The sequence below is a fragment of the Pomacea canaliculata genome, linkage group LG7 (assembly GCF_003073045.1).
Source record: "Pomacea canaliculata isolate SZHN2017 linkage group LG7, ASM307304v1, whole genome shotgun sequence".
Lineage (NCBI taxonomy): Eukaryota > Metazoa > Mollusca > Gastropoda > Architaenioglossa > Ampullariidae > Pomacea > Pomacea canaliculata.
Window position 1 is genome coordinate 19,537,415 of NC_037596.1, and position 21,502 is coordinate 19,558,916.

The 21,502-nt window shown below is 45.1% G+C and overlaps 2 protein-coding genes across 2 annotated transcripts; both read right to left on the bottom strand.

Moving 5' to 3' along the window:
- Positions 1-936: 936 nt before the first annotated feature.
- On the bottom strand, positions 937-7,715 carry LOC112567507 (tetraspanin-9-like). The gene is made up of 9 exons (XM_025244200.1): positions 7,510-7,715; positions 5,704-5,847; positions 4,514-4,633; positions 4,322-4,344; positions 3,896-3,971; positions 3,433-3,537; positions 2,494-2,664; positions 1,687-1,770; positions 937-1,256 (listed from the first exon to the last, which is right to left on the bottom strand). Exons 1-9 carry the CDS (start codon positions 7,663-7,665, stop codon positions 1,206-1,208), a joined length of 930 nt encoding a protein of 309 aa, XP_025099985.1. The 5' UTR covers positions 7,666-7,715; the 3' UTR covers positions 937-1,205.
- A 2,144-nt stretch (positions 7,716-9,859) lies between these two features.
- Positions 9,860-19,565, bottom strand: LOC112569143. Its single transcript, XM_025246843.1, has 8 exons — positions 19,304-19,565; positions 16,837-16,980; positions 14,829-14,948; positions 14,104-14,178; positions 13,330-13,434; positions 12,554-12,729; positions 11,734-11,817; positions 9,860-11,182 (listed from the first exon to the last, which is right to left on the bottom strand). The coding sequence occupies exons 1-6, from the start codon at positions 19,361-19,363 to the stop codon at positions 12,637-12,639; spliced, it is 597 nt and encodes a 198-aa protein (XP_025102628.1). The 5' UTR covers positions 19,364-19,565; the 3' UTR covers positions 9,860-11,182; positions 11,734-11,817; positions 12,554-12,636.
- Between the last annotated feature and the right edge of the window lie 1,937 nt (positions 19,566-21,502).

Sequence of the window (21,502 nt, forward strand, 5' to 3'; positions counted from 1 at the left end):
AAGTGAGACGATCTTTATTTATGGAGGGTGACTAGGGAAGGCATCTTTCTTTCTCTCATGATGACACTGTACACACACATACACATAGACATAGACATACACATACACATCCACATACACACACACATATACACATACACAGACACAGACACATACACATACATACACATAGACATATAGACATACACATAGACATAGACATAGACATAGACATAGACATACACATACACATACACACATACACACATACACATACACATACACATACACATACACACATACACATACACACACACACACACACACACAGACATACACAGGGCCGTGCTTAGGGGCAGGCAGACGAGGCATCTGCCTAGGGCCCCCGCACATTTCATTAAATAACAACCGTGGCGATCGTGGTGTCAAGGGCCCCGCACATACCCTATGCCTCGGGCCCCGCGGGGGGTAAGAACGGGCCTGCACATACACATACACATACACATACACATACACATACACAGACACACACACACACATATACACATACACACACACATACACATACACACACACACATATACACACATACACATACACATACACAGACACAAACACAGACATACACAAACACATACACATACACATACACATACACATACACACATACATATACACATACACATACACATACACATACACATACACACATACATATACACATACACACACACACACATACACATATACACACATACACATACACACACATATACACATACACACACATACACATACACATACACACACACACACACACACACACACACACACACATACACATATACACATACACATACACATAGACATATAGACACAAACATACACATAGAGATAGACATAGACACACACACACACACACACACATACACACATACACATATACACACACACATACACATACACTGTACAACAAATGTCCAGGAAAAGCAAGCAGGGACACAAGGGAAACTTTAAAAAGGATTTGGTTTTAGCAAGGATTTAAAAACAATTTCAGATCGAAAATATTTAAACCTTTTCACACCTACATGAACTGCTGAGAACATTTGTGGAAAGGGAAATAATGACAAGTGTAGAACTTATAGCAAACGAAGCAAAAGTCTTTTCACATGTCATCTGGAGCTTGGTAACAGCATCACATATTCCTCCATCTTCAGCTGACATGATCACGTGGCCTTATCGTGGTACACCAGGAGGGTCAGACCGACAGCTCCTACCTGCACAAACACAGCGCATGTCATTATGTAAACATCAACAGAGTGTGAAGACAACAGTAAACAACCATTGGCTACACAGTCCGTAAAACCTCAACAGAATCATCTCCAGCACAGCGGACAGATGCTGACAACAAGCAGACTACAAGAGAGGCAGAGAGAAGGAGTGAAGGAAAGATTTATTGAAGGGACACTACTCCTCCATTTTATTGTAGGGAAGGAAGGAGTTAGCTCGCATTTGGTAGCCTCCCTTCATTTCCTTCATGATGCTTGTGTCCACAGCAATCGCTCTTTCTTACCGTCTAGTAAACAGTAACAAAGGTCATGAGTTATGATGACAGGTAAGTCACGTGACTGTCAGGTGACATGTCTGACTGTCAGAATACGATGCTAGATTTTAGTCAGAGGACGAAGGCGACAATGTCGTGGTCACCTGTACGAGGAGGGAGATGACGATGGCGGGGATGAGCCAGGGGTACCACTCCTCCAACAGGTCCTGCAGCTTCTCATAGCAACCCTGCACGCATGCGCACAATACGTGTCAGCACTGACCCTAAGTGAACTGTACTTGTCCATACACCCTGTCCACCCTGTCAACCAACCCACCCACAGTTAAACGTCTTGTCTGTATAGCAGTAGGTGCTTGCGCACTACACAGGAATGAAGAGAACAGTGGGGTAAACAGAAAAGGAGAAAGACGGAGAGAAATGATTGGACAAAGAGATGAGAGGGGAGAGAAAAATGATGAAAAAAATATAGAGAAGGGGGAGGAGGAAAGGATGAACGAGAGAATGAGCGAGAGAGAAAAAGAAAGGGGAAATCAGATACAGGGAACAGACAGAGAGAGGGGGAGGTAGAATAGCATAAACGGGATGAGAGAGGATTAGAAGGAAGAGAAAATGGAGTACAGAAGGTTGGAAGGCTTAGCGACTTTTTTTTCGCACCGTTCGACATGTCTCAGAGAAAGTTTTTGTTGGGACTATGTGTGAGGACAGTTTATACGACTAGCTACAGACTATAGACTATAGACTATGTGTGAGGACATACGATATGTGTGAGGATATACGACTAGCTACAGACTATAGACACCCACTCAAGACTGTGTGTGGGGACAGTTTATACGACTAGCTATAGACTATAGACTATAGACTATGTGTGAGGATAGTTTATACGACTATAGACTATAGACTATAGACACCCACTTAAGACTAGCCGCTAGTAGCCCCATCATGTGACTCACCTGGGTGTAATGCTTGTTGTCGCTGGAAGTACAAGTCCAGTCCGACATCTTGAGGTACTCCCTCTTACAGCAGAATGGCGGGACCTGGGGAGTGATGTTCATGTTGCGCGAAAAGTTGAGCTTGTTGGGGTCGTTGAAGTCGTGACTGCTGTTGACGCCACAGCACTGAGCCTACAACATGACGTAAACTGTGCCTACAGCATGACGTAAACTGTGCCTACAACATGACGTAAACTGTGCCTACAGCATGACGTTAACTGTGTCTATAACATGACGTAAACTGTGCGTACAATATGACGTAAAATGTGCCTACAACATCACGTAAACTGTGCCTGCAGCATGACGTTAACTGTGTCTATAACATGACGTAAACTGTGCCTACAATATGACGTAAAATGTGCCTACAACATCACGTAAACTGTGCCTGCAGCATGACGTAAACTGTGCCTACAGCATGACGTAAACTGTGCCTACAGCATCACGTAAACTGTGTGCACAACATCACGTACACACTGCCTCAAACATCACGTACATGGTACCTACAGCATCACGTGCAGGCCCCTCTGTATGTCAGTGTGACGATTGTTGTGCGACTGTCAGACTGAGGTGAACACGTGATGTGAATAAAATGGTGAGACGTTGTGAGTCCACCCTGCCCTGTGTGCGATACCCGACACCCTGTCAGTCTGTACATCTCAACTAGTTTCTAACTTCACGAGGCATGAAATCTTCGAGTAAATACAAGATTCCCATCCTTTGAGTCCACCAGGCGCTCGCTGAATTTCTACAACTTGAAAGTGTTTTTAAAGAAGGCAACTTAGAAACTTTCTTGCAAGTCATCTCCATGAGGTGGACGAGAAAGTTTAATGAGGTTATCTCTTGTCACCTGGAGTTGCTAAAACACTTTTAACAGCGATGACCTGCGTCTGCTGCTCTTACCGCCATGAAGAGGATGCTGGAGGACAACAGGAATGTGTTGTTTTGTTGAAGGTCATAGTCAGTGTTCATCTTCTTCTTGAGAACCTCCTTGGCTTTGTCGTGTATCTGCTGACAAGTATGAGACAGTGTATTGCCGAGGACAGGTACAAACACTGATGACGACACACCGACTGTGTATGAATGGATGCACGAGCTCAACATTTGTACATAAAGACTAATGAAAGTACAGCAATTGTGTACAACTATTAACGGGAGCACAAAAGCTGTTGATGATCATTGATGAAAGCATAAATCTGTCGGACATTGACATTGATTAGAGCGGATCAGGAATCGATCAACTGTTAACGAGAGCCCAGACAACAACAAACAACTCGATGACAAGCTCACAAGGTGTGAATGATGACACAAGAATGGTGTGTGAATGATGACAGACTCACAAGTGTGTGAATGCTGACAGACTCACCGGTGAGTTCCGCGGCAGGAAGACAGAGGCGACGATAACCTGAGCGACGACGAGGACGCCGATGAAGTACATCATACTGTGTCACAGACATGTATCACAAGTCAGAGTATCACAAGTACTAATGGTCACATGGTCTGTATACGCAATGTGACGTATGTTTACTAATCACAAGTACTAGCTCACGTTGTACAACACAAGTACTCATAATCACTACTGTCACAGATCACCAGTCTGTGTACCAGTATCATATAAAGGACAACATGCATGTCATGAAGTTTTCCCCTAAGTTTCAACCAGTATTACTTTTCACAAGCGATCAGTATTTGTCACAGTATCAACACAGCAGTACTTTTGTCACATCACAAGCGAAATCACAAGACAGACAAAGTACTAAGTTGTCTAGTTCTCACAGACAAGGGTACTCACAATCTCACAAGTATCACTAAGTACTAATGTGTATCACAAGTACTACAGTATCACAAGTACTAATGTTCAGTACACCAGAGTATCACATGTTGTCACCAGTATCACAAGCACTCAGTACTGTTGTGTTCTCACCATTATCACAAGTACTCAGTACTTAAACACCATACTAAATATTATTGTCACTATTCTCACCAGCAGGAGGAAAACCTTGAAGTCGCTGTACCCCGCGCAGACCCCCAGGGTGGCGATGACGAGGAGGAAGCAGCCCAGCGCCACCAGTGCACCACCCACACCGCCAGTCAGCGGGCCGAACTGATGACGTCACAACGGTCAGTGGTCATTAGATCATACATGTCTACTTTCTGACGAAGCATACACTGCAGTTAATAAAGATAGTCGTCGTTAGATAATAGATAATAGCCGATGTTCATTAACACAGAGACGCAACTAACAAATCTCCTGAACACCAATCGTGTGCGTGGTCCGTGGGTGAGCGACTGTGTGAGTAGTAGTATGAGTAGCTGTGTGAGTAGTTGTGTGAGTATGTTGTGTGAGTAGCTGTGTGAGTAGTTGTGTGAGTAGTTGTGTGAGTAGCTGTGGAGTAGTGTGTGAGTAGTTGTGTGAGTAGTTGTGTGAGTAGCTGTGTGAGTCGCTGTGTGAGTAGCTGTGTGAGTAGTTGTGTGAGTAGCTGCGGCAAACATCTACTTCTTCTGAGTAAAAAGTGTCAGCTATTCACGTGAAGCCTGTTGATTGTTGTGATTGTTCGTATCAATTGAATGAGCAGTAGGAGAATATTACATGAGTAATTTAAAATATTGTTAGACAGCAATGTGATCATCTGTCGTGTTTTATCTCCCTTTGTCTGTGTTCGTCGTCAGCTGGTCATCGCCTGTAGAGGGCGGTAACTGGGCAACGTGTGTGTCGGGTTTGTTGGTTGCAGCTCCTCACCTGACGGCGGCCACTTCAACAGCAAACTTGCTACAGAGGGAACTGTAGTCACAGACTTCTAGCGTGAACAGTGGGAGGTGAAGTGTTTATAATGTATCGTTAATCAGATTATTATTTGGTTTATTGATTATTTTTTCTAATATTTTATTTGTTTCTTCAGTTCAGAGTTTTGTTGGTGTTTTCGATCTAGTTCAAACACAGCTGTACAGCTGTCAGTGAAACAAATTCCAGCCACAGCTATAGTGCTGTCAGTGACGAACAGCTGTGGAGCTGTCCGTGACACACTCCAAACAGCTGTGGAGCTGCTAGTGACGCACACTCCCAACAGCTGTGGAGCTGTCCGTGACACACACTCCCAACAGCTGTGGAGCTGCTAGTGACACATTCTAAACAGGTGTATAGCTATCAGTGACACACATTCCCTCTGCTCTCACCTCCATGCTTGTGGGCGCCAGGTCAATGGGTGCAATATTTCTACAGGTGTCTTGTCGATGTGTCTTGAAGACGTTAGACTTCATGACCTCGTCCAGAAAATACCGGAGGACAAGCCCACACGCCACGAGGGCGACTGCAAGCAGCTGCAATGAAACACAAAATACCAGTTCTGCAAGTGGACATTCACAGAAAATGGACTCAAAATGTGAATAACGTGGTTGCTGGTTCAATGCTTTCGTTCTTTTTTTTCTCTCTTTTCTTCTTCTGGCTGTGCTTACCTATTTGTTCTGTGCTGTCATACGTGTCTGTCTTTCTTTGCTGAGGATGACTGACTGACATCGTTTCTTGCATGGGACGTTCGTTGAGCGTGTGTGACTGTGAGTGTGTGACTGGCAGTGTGACTGTGAGTGTGATGTGACTAGCACCTGATCACAGAACGTGACAGTTGGAGTGTTTACCTTCCCTCACCTGCTTCATTGTTAGGCTCCAGCTACGTGCTTACAGACCAGCCTCCATGTTTGCGGCTTTGTCAGCTGTCGGTAGTTATAAGCGATGTATAGCTAACCTGCAGGTTAATTATCCGCTAGCTACGTACGCGATTCACACCTGCGATCAACGAGTTCCGCTAACTGTGCTACGTCACACCGACAGTGAACTACGTCACGTTGGTACAGCATTCACAACGCTGCCAGCTGTCAACACCCAACAGAGCGACAGTCTGGACTCTGGACTGACACGCTGACAGTCTGCAAGTCTCGGCTACAGCAACAGTTTGTCACAACCACGTGACATGCCGACTGTCAGCGTCCGGATAATGAACTGTCTCTCACTGTCTCTGATTGGTGTTGACTGCTGGCAGTGTTGTGAATGGTGCACTAGTGTGACGTAGTACACTGATTGGTGTTGTGAATGGTATACTAGTGTGACGTAGTACACTGATTGGTGTTGACTGCTGGCAATGTGAATGGTGTATATTTGTGACGTAGTACACTGATTGGTGTTGTGAATGGTGCACTAGTGTGGCGTTAGTGTGACGTAGTACACTGTTATCAGCGCTCCTTGGTCGCAGGTACGAATCGTAGCGGATAATTAATTAACTGATGGGGTTTGGAGGCTGAACTTTACAGGTGAGGTTTATATCGCCTACATCTACTGATATTTGGAAAAAAACGCAAACCATTCAGATTAGTCTTTAAGCCCTCGATATCGCTCTCAGGGACTTCCAGGTAGCTGTATACCCGCTGACGTGCCTGTAATCTCTTTATTACCCATTTTTCACTCAGCTCAAGGGTTTTCTCCGGGAAGTAGTCCTAACCCCAACATCTTTACCTCCCTGATCCTTCTGTCCCCTGCTCCACGTAACAGGTGAGATACGAATGATCGCGTGAGTGGTCTGGGTAGTAGGTGCGTTCGTGTGTGTGTGTGTGTGAGAGAGAGAGAGACTATGGTCTATACCAGGGGTGGGCAATTAATTTTCCCAAGGGGCCGCATGAGAAACTGGGATGGTTTTAGAGGGCCGGACTAATATAGTTAACTCAGTTTTACCCAATACTGTATATATGTATATATAGTATATATATATATACTATCTCTTCGCCAGCGGGAGTGCCGGTCAGAGACAGTAGGCGGGCCGGCCTTTGCCCAGGTCTGGTCTATAGTATATCAATGAAGGATTTGACGTACAAATAGCATTGTGTTGATGACGTAACGTGACAGAGAGTATATCAGTGAAGGATGTGACATACAAATAGCATTATGTTGATGACGTAACGTGAACGTATCAGTGAAGGATGTGACGTACTCACGCACAACATTGTGTTGATGACGACAAGCAGGTGACGCCGGAATCCTGCTGTACACATGGTCTTGACCAGGCCACCCGGTCTACCACACCTGCGAGACACCTGCAGGTCACGCGCACCGTCACTGCTGCCAGTGTCCTGCAGACAGAGCTGCTCCATGTGTGGTGTCACGTCACGGCCTGCACGAGTAACGCACGCGCGGTCAGTTGTGAGCGTATGTCGACTGTACGCTGGTTGCTCGGTGTCAGGATTAAACTTATCTTTGTCCTAAAAATACCTGGAACCACCTGCAGTCTGTTAGTTGTCAAATCAGTCGCTCTCCTTGACAGAAAACATGGACTGCTAACACGTGACACGTGATTCCCTCTACACACACGTGACTGCCCACTGCCCACATCAAGATTGCATTTGCTTTCATCGCTGAAATAAAGAGGACGTTACAATGACTGCTGTCACTACACTAGCGAATGTTACACCACGTGACACCACCATGCTAGCGTATGTTGTACCACGTGACACTGGCTATCCCTCATCGAAAGGTAATTAAGCCTGTCACAAATGCTCCTCACAGGTGAGAGGTTGCTGTGAGAGGATGTCCTCCACCCAAACAAGTGTGGGCAGACACTTGTCTCGCTGCTCCCATGATGCTTGTGTGAACTTTGACCCTTGACACACCGACTAACTCCAGAATAAACCACGAGTTTACAGGCAGGCAAATTCCCCTTAGTTTATTCCGAGTTGTAAACACGTGGACCTGGAGCTGGACATGTTTAGCAGCTTTGCGAGCTGAACACAAGGGTTGACAGCAGAGCGAATGTGAGAGGAATGTGTTACCATGGTGACTGTGCACGTCCAATGGCACAGTTCTCTACCTTGGCCGTGCGATTTTTGTCGTTGTCACAGTTTTGTCGAATGTTGCCTCGGTCCTCACACTCGGGCCGATCTCTGCGACATCGTTTTCGGTCGTGAACGAACACAAAGAAAACGATTGTTGATTGTTTGTTTGTTTGGCTGTTTGTCTCTAATTAATCAACGATGGAAGGGAATCGCCATCACGTCCGCAAAAGGACGAGAGGTCACCGCATTGACCTTTTCTTAACGTTGACGTGCACGACAAGTGTAGATAGGTAAGTAAGCAGGTGAGTCCGCTCCGACACACCGACATGGATGCTCGCCAAGCATGAACTCACCTGAGGCAAACTTGAGGCGAAGTCAGAAAGGTAAGTTCGCTCATGCACACCAGGCCAGGTTTAAAACCTGTCTGTGATTCTGCCAGGATAATTTTGTTTGTAATTATTTTAGTTGATATGTGCTACGTGTCTGTACAGCGCCTCCCGATAATCGTAACAAGATAATTAATATTTCTAAACAAGTTTTCTCTTTTTTTCGAATGTCCCTATTTCACCTGAGGGTGTACATTTGCTGAAGTTAATAATGACTGGAATTTATAAGGGATGTGGGGTGTGAAAACAGTAGGGTGGTAAATAGTTTGTTACGATGGTCATCAATTTTTTTTTACAAGTAGATAATGGAAAAACTGTTGGATGGAGTGGACATGGACATGGCATGAGTGGACAGGTGGAGGGCTGACCTCCAGCATCTGTGATTGCTTGTGAATCTGAGAATAATTATTTTCAGGATGGCGACTTTTAAAGCAGGCAAATCCGTCTACAGGTGAGCATCGCAGGACCTTGTGGCAGCAGCTGCTGTTGTCTACATACATTGTACTACATCTTCATCGCATTTCTTGTTAAAATTTCATCGAGTACAGATAATGTGTCATCATGGTATGTTGGTATGTAAACACAGAGCGAAAAGAAGTTGATGTATAATTTATTTCAAAAAACAACAATAAGATTTCTCACGTGTATACAATAAAATACTGTAGTTCTTCTGTTCGACAATCATCAAGAGAGAAAAATAAAAAGTTTAAGAAAATATCACAGAAAGACATTTCTACACTTGAGATGTACACCGGAACTTCGTTGTCTGCGTCTAACTACTTGGGTGAGTGCATGTCTACATCTCTAGAGGTACATCAGGTAAGAAAACAAATCTTAATTAACTTTGGTGTGTGTGTCTATGTCTATCTATATGTATGTGTCTATGTCTGTCTGTGTGTATCTATGTCTGTCTATATATGTCTGTCTCTGTGTGTGTCTATGTCTGTGTGTGTCTATATTTCTGTCTCTGTGTGTGTCTATGTCTGTCTGTGTGTGTGTCTGTCTCTGTGCGTGTCTATATGTCTGTGTGTGTCTATGTTTCTGTCTCTGTGTGTGTCTATATGTCTGTCTGTGTGTGTGTCTGTCTCTGTGTGTGTCTATATGTCTATCTATATGTGTGTATCTATGTCTATGTGTGTCTATGTCTGTGTGTGTCTACATGTCTGTGTGTGTGTCTATGTCTGTGTGTGTCTATGTTTGTGTCTATATGTCTGTCTGTGCACTTTTCACAGACAGTGGTACCTCAGCCCTCCCCCCATTTCTTTGTCGAGTGCCGACCAGTGTAAGTGCCCAGAACTTTTTGACAAAAAAACTAAAGTTTATTTAAGGGTTCCGGCAGCCTCCAGTACCGAGCTCCTTTGTATTTTGTGTAGTGCTATACAGTAGAGTTCAGGCTGAAAGAAATCAGTTTATTTTCTGATGTTTTTCTTAAACAACACCAATTATAACTTCTCAATCTCTTCTATTATTTCAAAGTTTTGCTTTTACTACTTTCGCTCCTTTTCCTACTTGCAGCAAGAGGTCGAGCACCAAAACACAATTTTCTCGAAAATATTAGTCGAGGACCGAAATGTTGAAAGACGAAGCAGTCGGGGGCCGAGGTAGCACTGTACACAGGGGGGTAGGTAGTGAGAGATCACATAGCATCCTTCACTTTAGTGTCTACAGCCAAACACCTACAGCCTCCAACAGAGGGCACTCCCCCCCACTGGTCTCCCTCCTCTCTGTAGGAGTGTGACATGCGACACGTGTGTCATTCTGCCTGAAGTGTGTGTGGTTGTGTGTTCGTGTGCGTGCTTGTGTCTGTGTGTGTGGTTGCATGTGTGTGTGCGTGTGTGTTAGGCGAGTGGGAGGGAGGGTCCTGTTAGCGGTTCCCCCATTTTCCACCGCCAGGAATCACGTGATACCCTGACGACGAGTCCTAGAGTCTGTAAGAGCCAAGTGCACCTGTGGCTCTTTCCCCTGTTTGTACATAAGGCTGAGTGTACTACTGTACTAGTGTACTAGTGTACTGTGTGTACTGTGCTATGGTATTACGGGTGGGTTACTATATATATGTTCCCGCTTGTGTTATGTCTCATTGTGTGTGTATTACACTGTAATATTACTACAGAATTACAGTGTGTATTACAGTGTGTATGACACTGTGTGTATCACAGTTAGTGTCTGTTACTCTCGTGTGTTTACCACCTTGTGTTTTGTTCTGTAGGAGTCACTCTCAGCCATTTACTGTGTGACAGGCCCCCAGTGGCTGACCTGTCTTTGTGTTTGATTGTAAAGTTAGTAAATGTAACAAACATAACAAAGTCTTATTCACACGTTGTCGACCGTTTGTGGAGACGACGATTATCTGGAACTTGGTAACAACAATCACAGACTTCTCCACCCTCCACTTAGATGATTGCGTTCCCTTTGTCCACATACACCAACACCGCCACCCCGATAACTCCAACCTGCAACAGGTGATAAAGAGCTTGTCATTAATGAACATCACACGACGATTGGTGATGACAACAGTGGAACTCATTAGTCTCTAGAGAATAGTGACACGAGTTGCTGCTGCTGCTGCTGCTGCTGGAGACTTACAAGAAGTGTTTGTAGAGAAAGGTACCCAACACCCGGCTTGAGCACAACAGACAGAGGGATGCTCAACAAACAGGTTCGAGGTTGAGAGAGAAGGGATGAGAGCTGGCGAGTGGGTTGAGGGAGGGCGAAAGAAATAAAATTCAGGTAATTAAGGGGAAGCTATTCATTGAGTCTCACTCTGTCAAGGCACTAAACTCACATCTTATAGCCTCCCTTAGCTTCCTTCACACACAAATCACTAGTCTGCTACAAATTGTCGACTTCTGACTGTAACCTGTACTTGTCAGTCCCGCCTACCGACCGTCTGGTCATCAGTCAAGGTGAGAAGTTTGCTGTCAGTCAAGTTGTCTCACAATGCGCCAGGTCAGAGATGGTGATGTTAGAGGAGAGAGGACGAAGACGACAAAGACGCAGTCACCTGCACGAGGATGGAGATGACGATGGCGGGGATGAGCCAGGGGTACCACTCCTCCAACAGGTCCTGCAGCTTCTCATAGCAACCCTGCACGCATGCGCACAATACGTGTCAACAAAGTTAACTGTACTTACATCAGCAGTCAGCCTCGTCTACAGATGCCACATGCACAGAAATAACAGCGTTCGCGAGACGAGAACTGAACTCTTGACAGCAGATCATGACTGTGTTGGTGACAATGGCTAACTATCTGTCTATCTATTCCTCTTCGTGCATCAGGTGGATGGTTCGTTGGTGATGGTACAGGGGCTAACTGGTCCTCTCAATGTATACACGCACACAGATGAGAGGTAATGAGAACAAGAAAGAAAAAAGGAGAAAATCGAGAATGGAGAGAGAGGAGAAGAAAGAGAAGAGTATAAGATGGAAAGCAATGTGTCTCCAGTGTAGTGAGTCTCATTATTAACTGGCAGTCTAGCCTGACAATAAAACGACAGCCATGCTGACTATAAAGATGTTTTGGTGCCTGTCCTCAATGTTTGTGCAGGAGCCGACATTCACTAGTGACCTCAGCTGATGCCATGGATAATAATGCAAAGTTCAATCACTTTCAAAAGCCTATGCAATGATGGCAAAAGATAATCTTTCAGTAAATGGCCAACATGCAATCGTTCAGTAAATGTCCACACGTCCAAAATATTTGCCAATGAATGAAATGACAGTAGGAGGACACTAGAGAGCTGTGTCGTTCACAAGCCGTGACCTGGGCACGTTGAACCTTTAGCTTTCTACCATCTAGAGACAACACACGCTTGAGACCTACCTGGTCATAGCTCATGGCATAGTTCTTTGAACACGTCCAGTCCAGTCTCTCCAGGTACTGTCGCTTGCAGCAAGATGGCGGCACTAGAGGAGTGACGTAAGTGTGGGTCTGATCCTGAAAGGTGAGGTTCTTGGTGTGGTAAAGTCAAGAGGACCGTTCACTCCACAGCACTGTGCCTGCAACACATCATGTGGTCAAGATGTTTATACTTGTGGTGTCCTACACATCACGATCACATCATGTGGTCAAGATGTTTATACTTTTGATGTGGTCAAGATGTCTAGTGTCTACACACCGCGAACACGTGATTTGAAGACAAGGACTGAAATTATTTATCGTCTATACACAGTGATAAATTTAAGATGGTGTATAGCTATTTCTTTTCTACAGCCAGTTCATCCTTTTACAAAGTCTGTCAAATATTTGTTTTCAGTAGCCAGTCAACTATCTTAGAAAGTATGTAACTATTTTCTGTCACTAGCCAGTCAACTATTTTAAAATGTCTATAAGTATTTTGTTTAAATACCAAGTCCATTTTTTTAGAAGGTGGAAGGTATATAAGCAGCTTTGTGCTTTGTACCCCATCCCACACCCGTTGTCCCTCACATTCTTCCTTCCTAATCCCCTCCCGTCTGCCATTGATATCTCGGTCCTCGTCCTCTCCGTGTGATGGTCGACACCCTGGTCATCAGACCTTTTCTCGCTAACTAGGGCCTGGGACAGGACATGACTAGAGACTAGACACAGGACTAGACACCTGTGACTGCTGCTCTTACCGCCATGAACAGGACGTCGGAGGAGATGGTGAAGGAGTTGATGTGCTGACGGTCGTAGTCTGTGCTGAGCTTGTTTATCAGGTTGTCCTTGGCAGCGTCATGCACCTGCACATACACACACACGTACAGACGTACACACGCACACACACAACACACACGTACACACGTACACACACACAACACGCACACACACACACATACACACACGTACACACACCACACACACACACCACACACACACACACACACACACACACACACACACACGCACGTACACACACACACGTACACATACACATACTCATACACATACACACGTACACGCACACGTACACACACACACACACACACACACTGACGAGCTATACCGCGGTGTACGGACACTAACGAGGGCACAACTTTGCTTAGCATGACGACAGCACACAAACCTCCGTGTGAACACTGACGACAGCAAACTAACGCTGTACGACTATTGACGGCCGCACAAAACCTCTGAGTGACCGTTGACACGTTGCTATGTCTGCTGACAACTAACAAGCCACCATGATGCTGATAGACTAACAACCCTCCACGATGCTGACTAACAGCCCTCTATGTTGCCAACAAGTCTCTATGATGCTGATAGACTAACAAGTCTATGATGTCTCTATGTTATTAATACGCCAACAAGTCTCTATGATGCTAACAACCCTCTATGTTGTTGATAGACTAACAAGTCTATGTCTCTATATTATTAATACACCAACAAGTCTCTATGTCTGCTGACTGTCTCACCTTTGAGTTCCTCGGAAGGAAGACGGAGGCGACGATGATCTGAGCGATGACAAGGACTCCGACGCAGATCATGAACTGAAGTCAGTGAAAAACATGAAACGTATTGCATGTCACAATTCACTTCTGTTCATTTCACGCATCACAGCTTTACTCACAGTGTGCGTTTCACACATCACACGTTATTGACACTGAGCCCAGTGTGTGTGTGTGTTTGCGCTGGCGGTAGCAATTCCACTTTATTACTGTACAATACACATTTATATATTATTTATAGTTGCTTTATTTAACTTTTAAAGTTTTCTTTAGTCTTCTCAACAAAGCACATTAAGGCTGCGGGACAGTAAATGTCCTGATCATCGGTTAAAAAAAAATCGTTTACATTGCATCATTCTTTTTCTTTCTACTATAAGAAGCAATTAACCCTCTCATCACCAAGATAATAACAGTTACTGTCATCACCAGGCTTAGGACAATGAATTATGTTTGCGGTTATAGGAAGTCTGTTAATGTTTTAGCGAGTGTACACGGTGTGTTTATCTCACCTGTATACGGAGTCATGATTACTGTTGTCACAGGTATAAAAATATTTGTATCACCAGTTTAAAGACTCATGATTAATGTTGTAACGTGTGTACACATATTTTTGTCACCAGTAAGGAGTCATGATTACTGTTGTCACATGTATAACAATATTTTTCTCACCAGTATAACAATATTTTTCTCACCAGTATAAGAAGAACCTTGAAGCCGCAGCAGGCAGCACAGATGCCGATGAGAGAGATGACCAAGACTAGACAGCCCAGCACCATCAGCGCGATGCCAACGCCGTCAGTCAACGGACCGAACTGATGACATCACAACCCACAGGTCAGTCAGGTCAGTCAGGTAGTCAGGTAGTTAGGTCAGTCATGACAGTCAGGTCGTCAGGTCAGTCAGGTCGTCAGGTCAGTCAGTCAGTTAGTCAGGTAGTAAGGTCAGTCAGGACAGTCAGGTCAGTCAGGTAGTCAGGTAGTCAGGTCACATTAAATACAATGCTATCTAAGGTGGGCGCCACTGACCTAGACGTCACCTCCTGACATCAGTAGGTGGGCGGTGCTGACTAACTCACCTGTAAGGTTGGCAGGATGAGGTGAGGTATAAAACATGAACTGACAGAAGCTCGCTACAAGTCTGCTGACTACAGTTGTCACACCTGGCCACGTCCCATCAGGTGTCACACGGTATGTGTAACAGTGTTTGAGAGTGTCAATGTTTGAGACTGATATCGGTCAACAGTAGTTAAGGATGATACTGTGGAGTTCAAAGCTACACAATAACAAAGTGTTTCTGAGTGATACCGACGAGCAAGGACTTTAAGAAATTACGGATTACTGGAATGCTTGCTGACGTTTTTCCAGTTAACTACTAAAACGAGGCTCGTGTGTACAAAGCTTCCGGTTTAGTCACATTCATTGTTTCGGCTCGCCGAGACTAACAGCGAAGAACTTGGAGGAGGCTCCGCGTTGGTCTCGGCAGACAGCATCCACCTCTACACGTCCTCTACATGTCATCTACATGTCCGTGGTGCCTGTGAAGCACGTGGTAGCCAGCTGACAGGTCAAGGGTTAAGCAAATGGCAGATGGCAGAGGACGTGCTGACTACGACAAGTGGTGGCTGTCTATTTGATAAGGACAGGATATGGCCAGTGGTGTGAATACTGTGTGATTTCCTGTCTTGTCAAGTAGGGCAGGGATTTCGAATCTTTTTCAGTGCGAGTGCCAATTATTTCAATTTCAAAGCAATAAAAATTGTTGCGTGCCAAGTCGGTGTACTTAATGACGCCGCTATAGAAACGTTAATAAAAGTAATATGAAAAAATGATGTGGAATATGATCCAACATCACTTCTTTAATATTATTTACAGTTTTCTGAAAAAATTGAAGGCTATTACTTATGATAATTTGAAATTTTAAAAAATCCATCAGCGTCGTCGCGTGCCGCACAAAATCGTTTCGCGTGCCACTTGAGCACGCGTGCCATAGGTTCGCCATCCCTGAACTAGGGGAACGCGGTGTAGTACAGGTAACGGTCGGATAACGGTGTCAACTCAGGTAAAAGCTTCATAAACGGATGCAGAGGCATTCTCTCGCTCATTCTCCCATTCACTGACCACTTATTGACTCTCTCACGTTGACTCTCTCACTCATTAACTCTCTCACTTATTTGACTTTCTCAAATAGACTTTCTGATTCAGAAATAACAATAATAAATGCAAAATTTGTAAAGCACATACTCACACTCGTAAGAACCAAGCTCTTAGCGCTTAAGAACAAGAAGGAAGCAAGGACAGCATACGAGGGACAGGTAAACAAATAACATACGAACTATAAGAGAATAAATAACCGTACTAAACGAAGAATAAAATTAAATAGAGAAAACACAAAGAGGAACCGAAGAACAAGACCAAGAGCTGAGAGTAACATGATATTACAAAAGGAAGGGTGTGACAAAGGACTAGCATTATGGGAAAGGTTGTTAGGTGTAATGTTGACAGAAGAGGTGTGTCTTCAGTACACGTGTAAAGCATTTAATAGCGGGTAGGTGGCGGGTATGGAAAGGCAGAGAATTCCTTTGTTTGGTTGCACAATGACTAAACATCCTGTGGCCACATGTTGACTCTCTGACATTGAGTCTTGGACTCATTCACTCTTTCACATTTGTTTTCTGACTTTGAGTCTTCGACTTACTCTCACCTCGATAGTCTTTGGTGCCTCGTTATTGGGCACAAAAATCTTGAAAGCTGTTTCCAGGACTTTGTCGAAGATGTCCGACTTCAAGACTTGGCCCAGAAAATACTTGATCACCGCCCCACAGGCCAGTAAGGCCAGTCCGATCAGCTGCAATGAAACAGTCAGCAGTTTTTCAAAACTAAATGAGTTACAAAGATTTAGCTATCGTGACATTCGTTCAGATCTCACACGTCACAGCGCGTCACAAAGTCCACTGCCTTCAGTGAGTTGTCACAATCTCCACATGAAGCATTACCTTGTGTCTACAGCGCGTGGGACGCACGTCGTAACCTGTACTATTACATCGCCACTGACGTCATAACATTACAGTACAGCTCGTGGGTGACTGACGTCATAACATACACATTACAGAGTGATTGACGTCATTACATTACTGTACAGTGGTGGGTGACTGACGTCATAACGTGCATTACAGCGGATGATGTCAGCGTTACTGTAACTTTTGCTGAAGGACGTTAACGTCGTAGAGCGGAGGTCGTGAGGAAAGACGTAGTGAAGTGTCGTCACATACACTCAGGCTTGATGAGAGGAATACTTCTCTTGTCATTAACATAAATCCTGCAGCACTCGTGGCATTGACCCTGAGGGTCAGAGAGAGACAAGCTGTGTTGACCTCCAGCAAAGTGTCAACATGGACAGTAACCTTGCTAACATCGAGGGTCCTGTAGCCCCAGTAATGCTCCATTACAGCTTTATTACGTGATGACGTGTCGCTGTACACTCATGTTGACACACACTTCGCTCGGCACAGAGGAGGAGACAGGTCAGGGTTTGTTTGCCTTCTGGATAAATAAACCTTAATTCCCCCCTCTGTTCCCGTCTCATGATACACGTGACAGATTGCTACTACACGTCGGGGGAGCAGTGGAGGGTAGTTCACCAACGGCAGGAGAATGTGTCAGTCACTCCGATATCACCCTGATATCCACCCTGATATCCACCCTGAACTGTTTGCCTCCTTCGCGACGCCTGGCGTCATGGACTGACCTCGTTGTGAGACCTAGTGAGGTGACTGATTAGATGGCTTCTTAAAGGTCAAGGCCATGTGTGTGGTGGTGGTGGTGGTGTAGGTGGTGTAATCAGTGTGCGTGCACTGGTGCGCGTATGCTAGGATGACTGTGTGAGTCTTAGCTTCGTGTGTGTGGCAGTCAGGATGAAACTAGACAGAATTTCACCATTTGCAGAAATATTTTTGTCAGAAAAGGACTTTGGATGTGTGAGGCACACACACTTCGGACTTAGATCTAAGTTTGAGATTTCAACGGTCCTTAAAGCGCTGTAAACAATGTTCCTGTCTCATTCTCGGGGAGAAGAAAACCTGTCACACCACTTGTGTCTTTGCTGCACACCATCAGCTCTGTGTATGTGCAGACTTGCCCTACAAAGTCACTGTCCTCCTTACACCCCACCCCGCCTTCCTGGCCAACTCACCTTGTACCTGTACACCGCTCCTTCCTGCCCAGCCTCCCCCGGCTCTCTAAGGCGGTGCGTTCCTCGGATTCGACTTCCTTTTGGTCCGTGCTCTCTGTCTCTTGTCCATGTTTCTTGTCTGTCTCTTGTCCTAACCCTAACCCTCTGGTCAAAGCTTGCTGTCTGTCTCTAGTCTATGCTTGTCGTCTGTGTTTGGTGCACTTCTCTGTCTCTCTCCTCGCCCTATGTCTGTCTCTGTGCCGCTTACCTAAGCCATGATGTCCCTCCATATTCCCCAGAAACCTTCGCTTCTTCTTTCTTCTTTCAAATATATAATTATTTCCTTTTGTCCCAACCCTGACCTGTTGTCACCGTCAGGTGTGATGCTGTGCGCACATTCTTGTGTTTATTCTTCATGTACACATCGTGCTGCTTGTGTGTGTGTGTGCGCGCGAGCGTGCACGCATGTACTCAGGCGTGCATGAGAGTTTGTATATGTGCACCACCAACTGCTCCTGCTAGAGTAGGTGCTTATTCATCATCATCATCATCATCATCATCATCATCATCATCATCATCAACAAAATTATTAGAAGAAGTGCTACACAGACCACATAAACCACTGTCGTCATGTCGTACAGAAAACATCAGACAAGACCCACTGACAATACAAGCAATCTGACAAATGGCTGCCGTACTAAAGACATTAGACAGGTCATAGAGAAATGACTAGAGACATTCGACAGAAGTCATTCAGCAGAGAAATGACACACACAGCACCTGCGACAAGTTTGTGGCCATCGAAAACATCGACAGAGGTGTTGAGACAGAATAAGTTTGTCGATGTTGTAGAAAAAGTCTGTAAATGCCGTGTGCGCATACTGTGAAGTAGAATACACGTGTAAATAGCGTTACACACACTAGTCTGACGTGTGTAATGTGTAATGTGTAATGTGTAATGTGACACAGATTACACCTGTGAATGTTGAGATGTACTCACACACGACAATGTGTTGACGATGATAAGTACAAGACGTCCGATTCCTGATATACACCCCATCTTGACCAGGTAACCTCCACCACCGCCAGCACCACCCGCACCCAGCGACTGTAGAAAGGACGGTGAAGGTACTCGAAGGTGGTCACCTGTAGGACAGGTGTAGAGGTGGTCACGTGAAGGTCAGGTGTAGAGGTGGTTACCTGAAGGTGTCGAGGTGTAGTCTGTGTGGACGATGTGTCGGAGCGACTGTAGTTGCAAGCAGCCGCGCACCAAGTGTCGTAAATCACAGGCGGCTGTTTGTTGGACTATCTTGCCACCAGGGTGACTGCTTGTTTGGATACCTCACCACCAGGGTGACTATCTTACCACCAGGGTGACTGTTTGCTTTGAATATCACTCCGCCTGGTGCACGAACCGAGCTTTACTTATCTTCGTCCTAAAAATACATCCGACCACTGGAGTCGGTTACTTTTACAACAGCGTCAGCAGGCTTGTCTATAACACACTCAATGAATTTTAATGACACGTCATTACATCAATGAATGCTAATGACACTTAATTACATCAATGAATGCTAATGACACGTAATTAGGTTTACTTTACTCGCATGTAGTGAATCCTTCGCTCGGGTTAATGAGTAAAATGTGGAGACTGTGTGGTTAAACCAGACTACCTTGTCTGTCACTCCTGGTCTCTGGGCTATAACTTGACTACTGTGTCTACTTAATTACCCGGGGTGTCTCTGGGCTATGACTTGACTACTGTGTCCACTTAATTACCCAGGGTGTCTCTGGGCTAATGTGCATCCCACCTCGTAGCCTTTTTTCACGCAAAAACCTTCCCGTGTGTCTCACTCACATGTCGTCTGTGTGTGTCTGTGTGTGTGTTGACAGCTGGTGGGTACGTGGGTGTGGAGAGAGAGAGAACAAATAGGAGGGTTTATCCACTCTGCTCATTGTTCCTGGTCCCTTATCAGAAATTATCGTTCCATTAGCCTCGCGCCACACCCTGACGTCAGCAGGTTACAGCAGTTAGCGACCGTTACTACAGTACAACAACACAACAACATCATGTCTGGTGTGTAATGACTAACACATGCTGGTGCTGTTGTACTAGTCTTGGGCAACCTGTTGATACACTGCTGTGTTGTTTGTAATATTGTTAACACAGTCTGTACCTGTACTGGCAATGCTAATATGTTGTGTTGTGTTGGGTACAGTACATCTGTAATGTTGTTGAATGTTGTGCTTGTTTACATATTTCAGACTTGTTCACGTGTTTCATGTGTTCTGTGGTTATGTTATGTTGTGGTGATGGTGCGCCTGCATGTCGGGGACTTACATTTAATCAGAACATTGAATATTTGTATGTCCAGCTCAGTCGTAATTGTTACTGTATTATCCGCTTGACATCGCCACACACTCAGGCCTGTATCCACACACACTCAAGCCTGTATCCACACACTCAAGCCTGTAGCCACACACTCAAGCCTGTAGCCACACTCAGGCCTGTATCCACACTCAGGCCTGTATCCACACACTCAGGCCTGTAGCCACACTCAGGCCTGTATCCACACACTCAGGCCTGTATCCACACTCAAGCCTGTATCCACACTCAAGCCTGTATCCACACACTCAAGCCTGTATCCACACTCAGGCCTGTATCCACACTCAGGCCGGACCCTGGGATGGTGGTGGCTCCTACAGCACCGACCACCACTCAGGCCACAGCGACTAGAGGAGGATGCAGTGACTGCTACAGTAGGGTAGTGGGGGGTAGGGGGGATAGGAAAGGTCGTGGGCTAAGTCACCGGCACCAGCATCTCTTCCCAAACAGCGACATTAACAAGTATGTATACATACACACACACTACCATGACATGGTAAGACTGGCCGCTTGTAACTTGTAGTTAATTAGTGCCGACACCACAGAATCACACACTTCATGAGTAGTCATCACACAACACCTTTGTGCACTAAAGTTGCGACTGCTACTCATTTGTTTATTTTTCTTTTGCGTGCACACTTTTTCACTAAACTTTTGTATTGCTGGCTATCTCTATCAACAATAACAAAGTTAATTTTTAAGAGCATGAGACAGAATCCAACAAATCAGTTTCCACTTCTGGTTAGTAGACAACAGTAGATACAATGCAAGTACAACAGACGAGAGAGGAGCAGAACAGCCCAGCAACATACA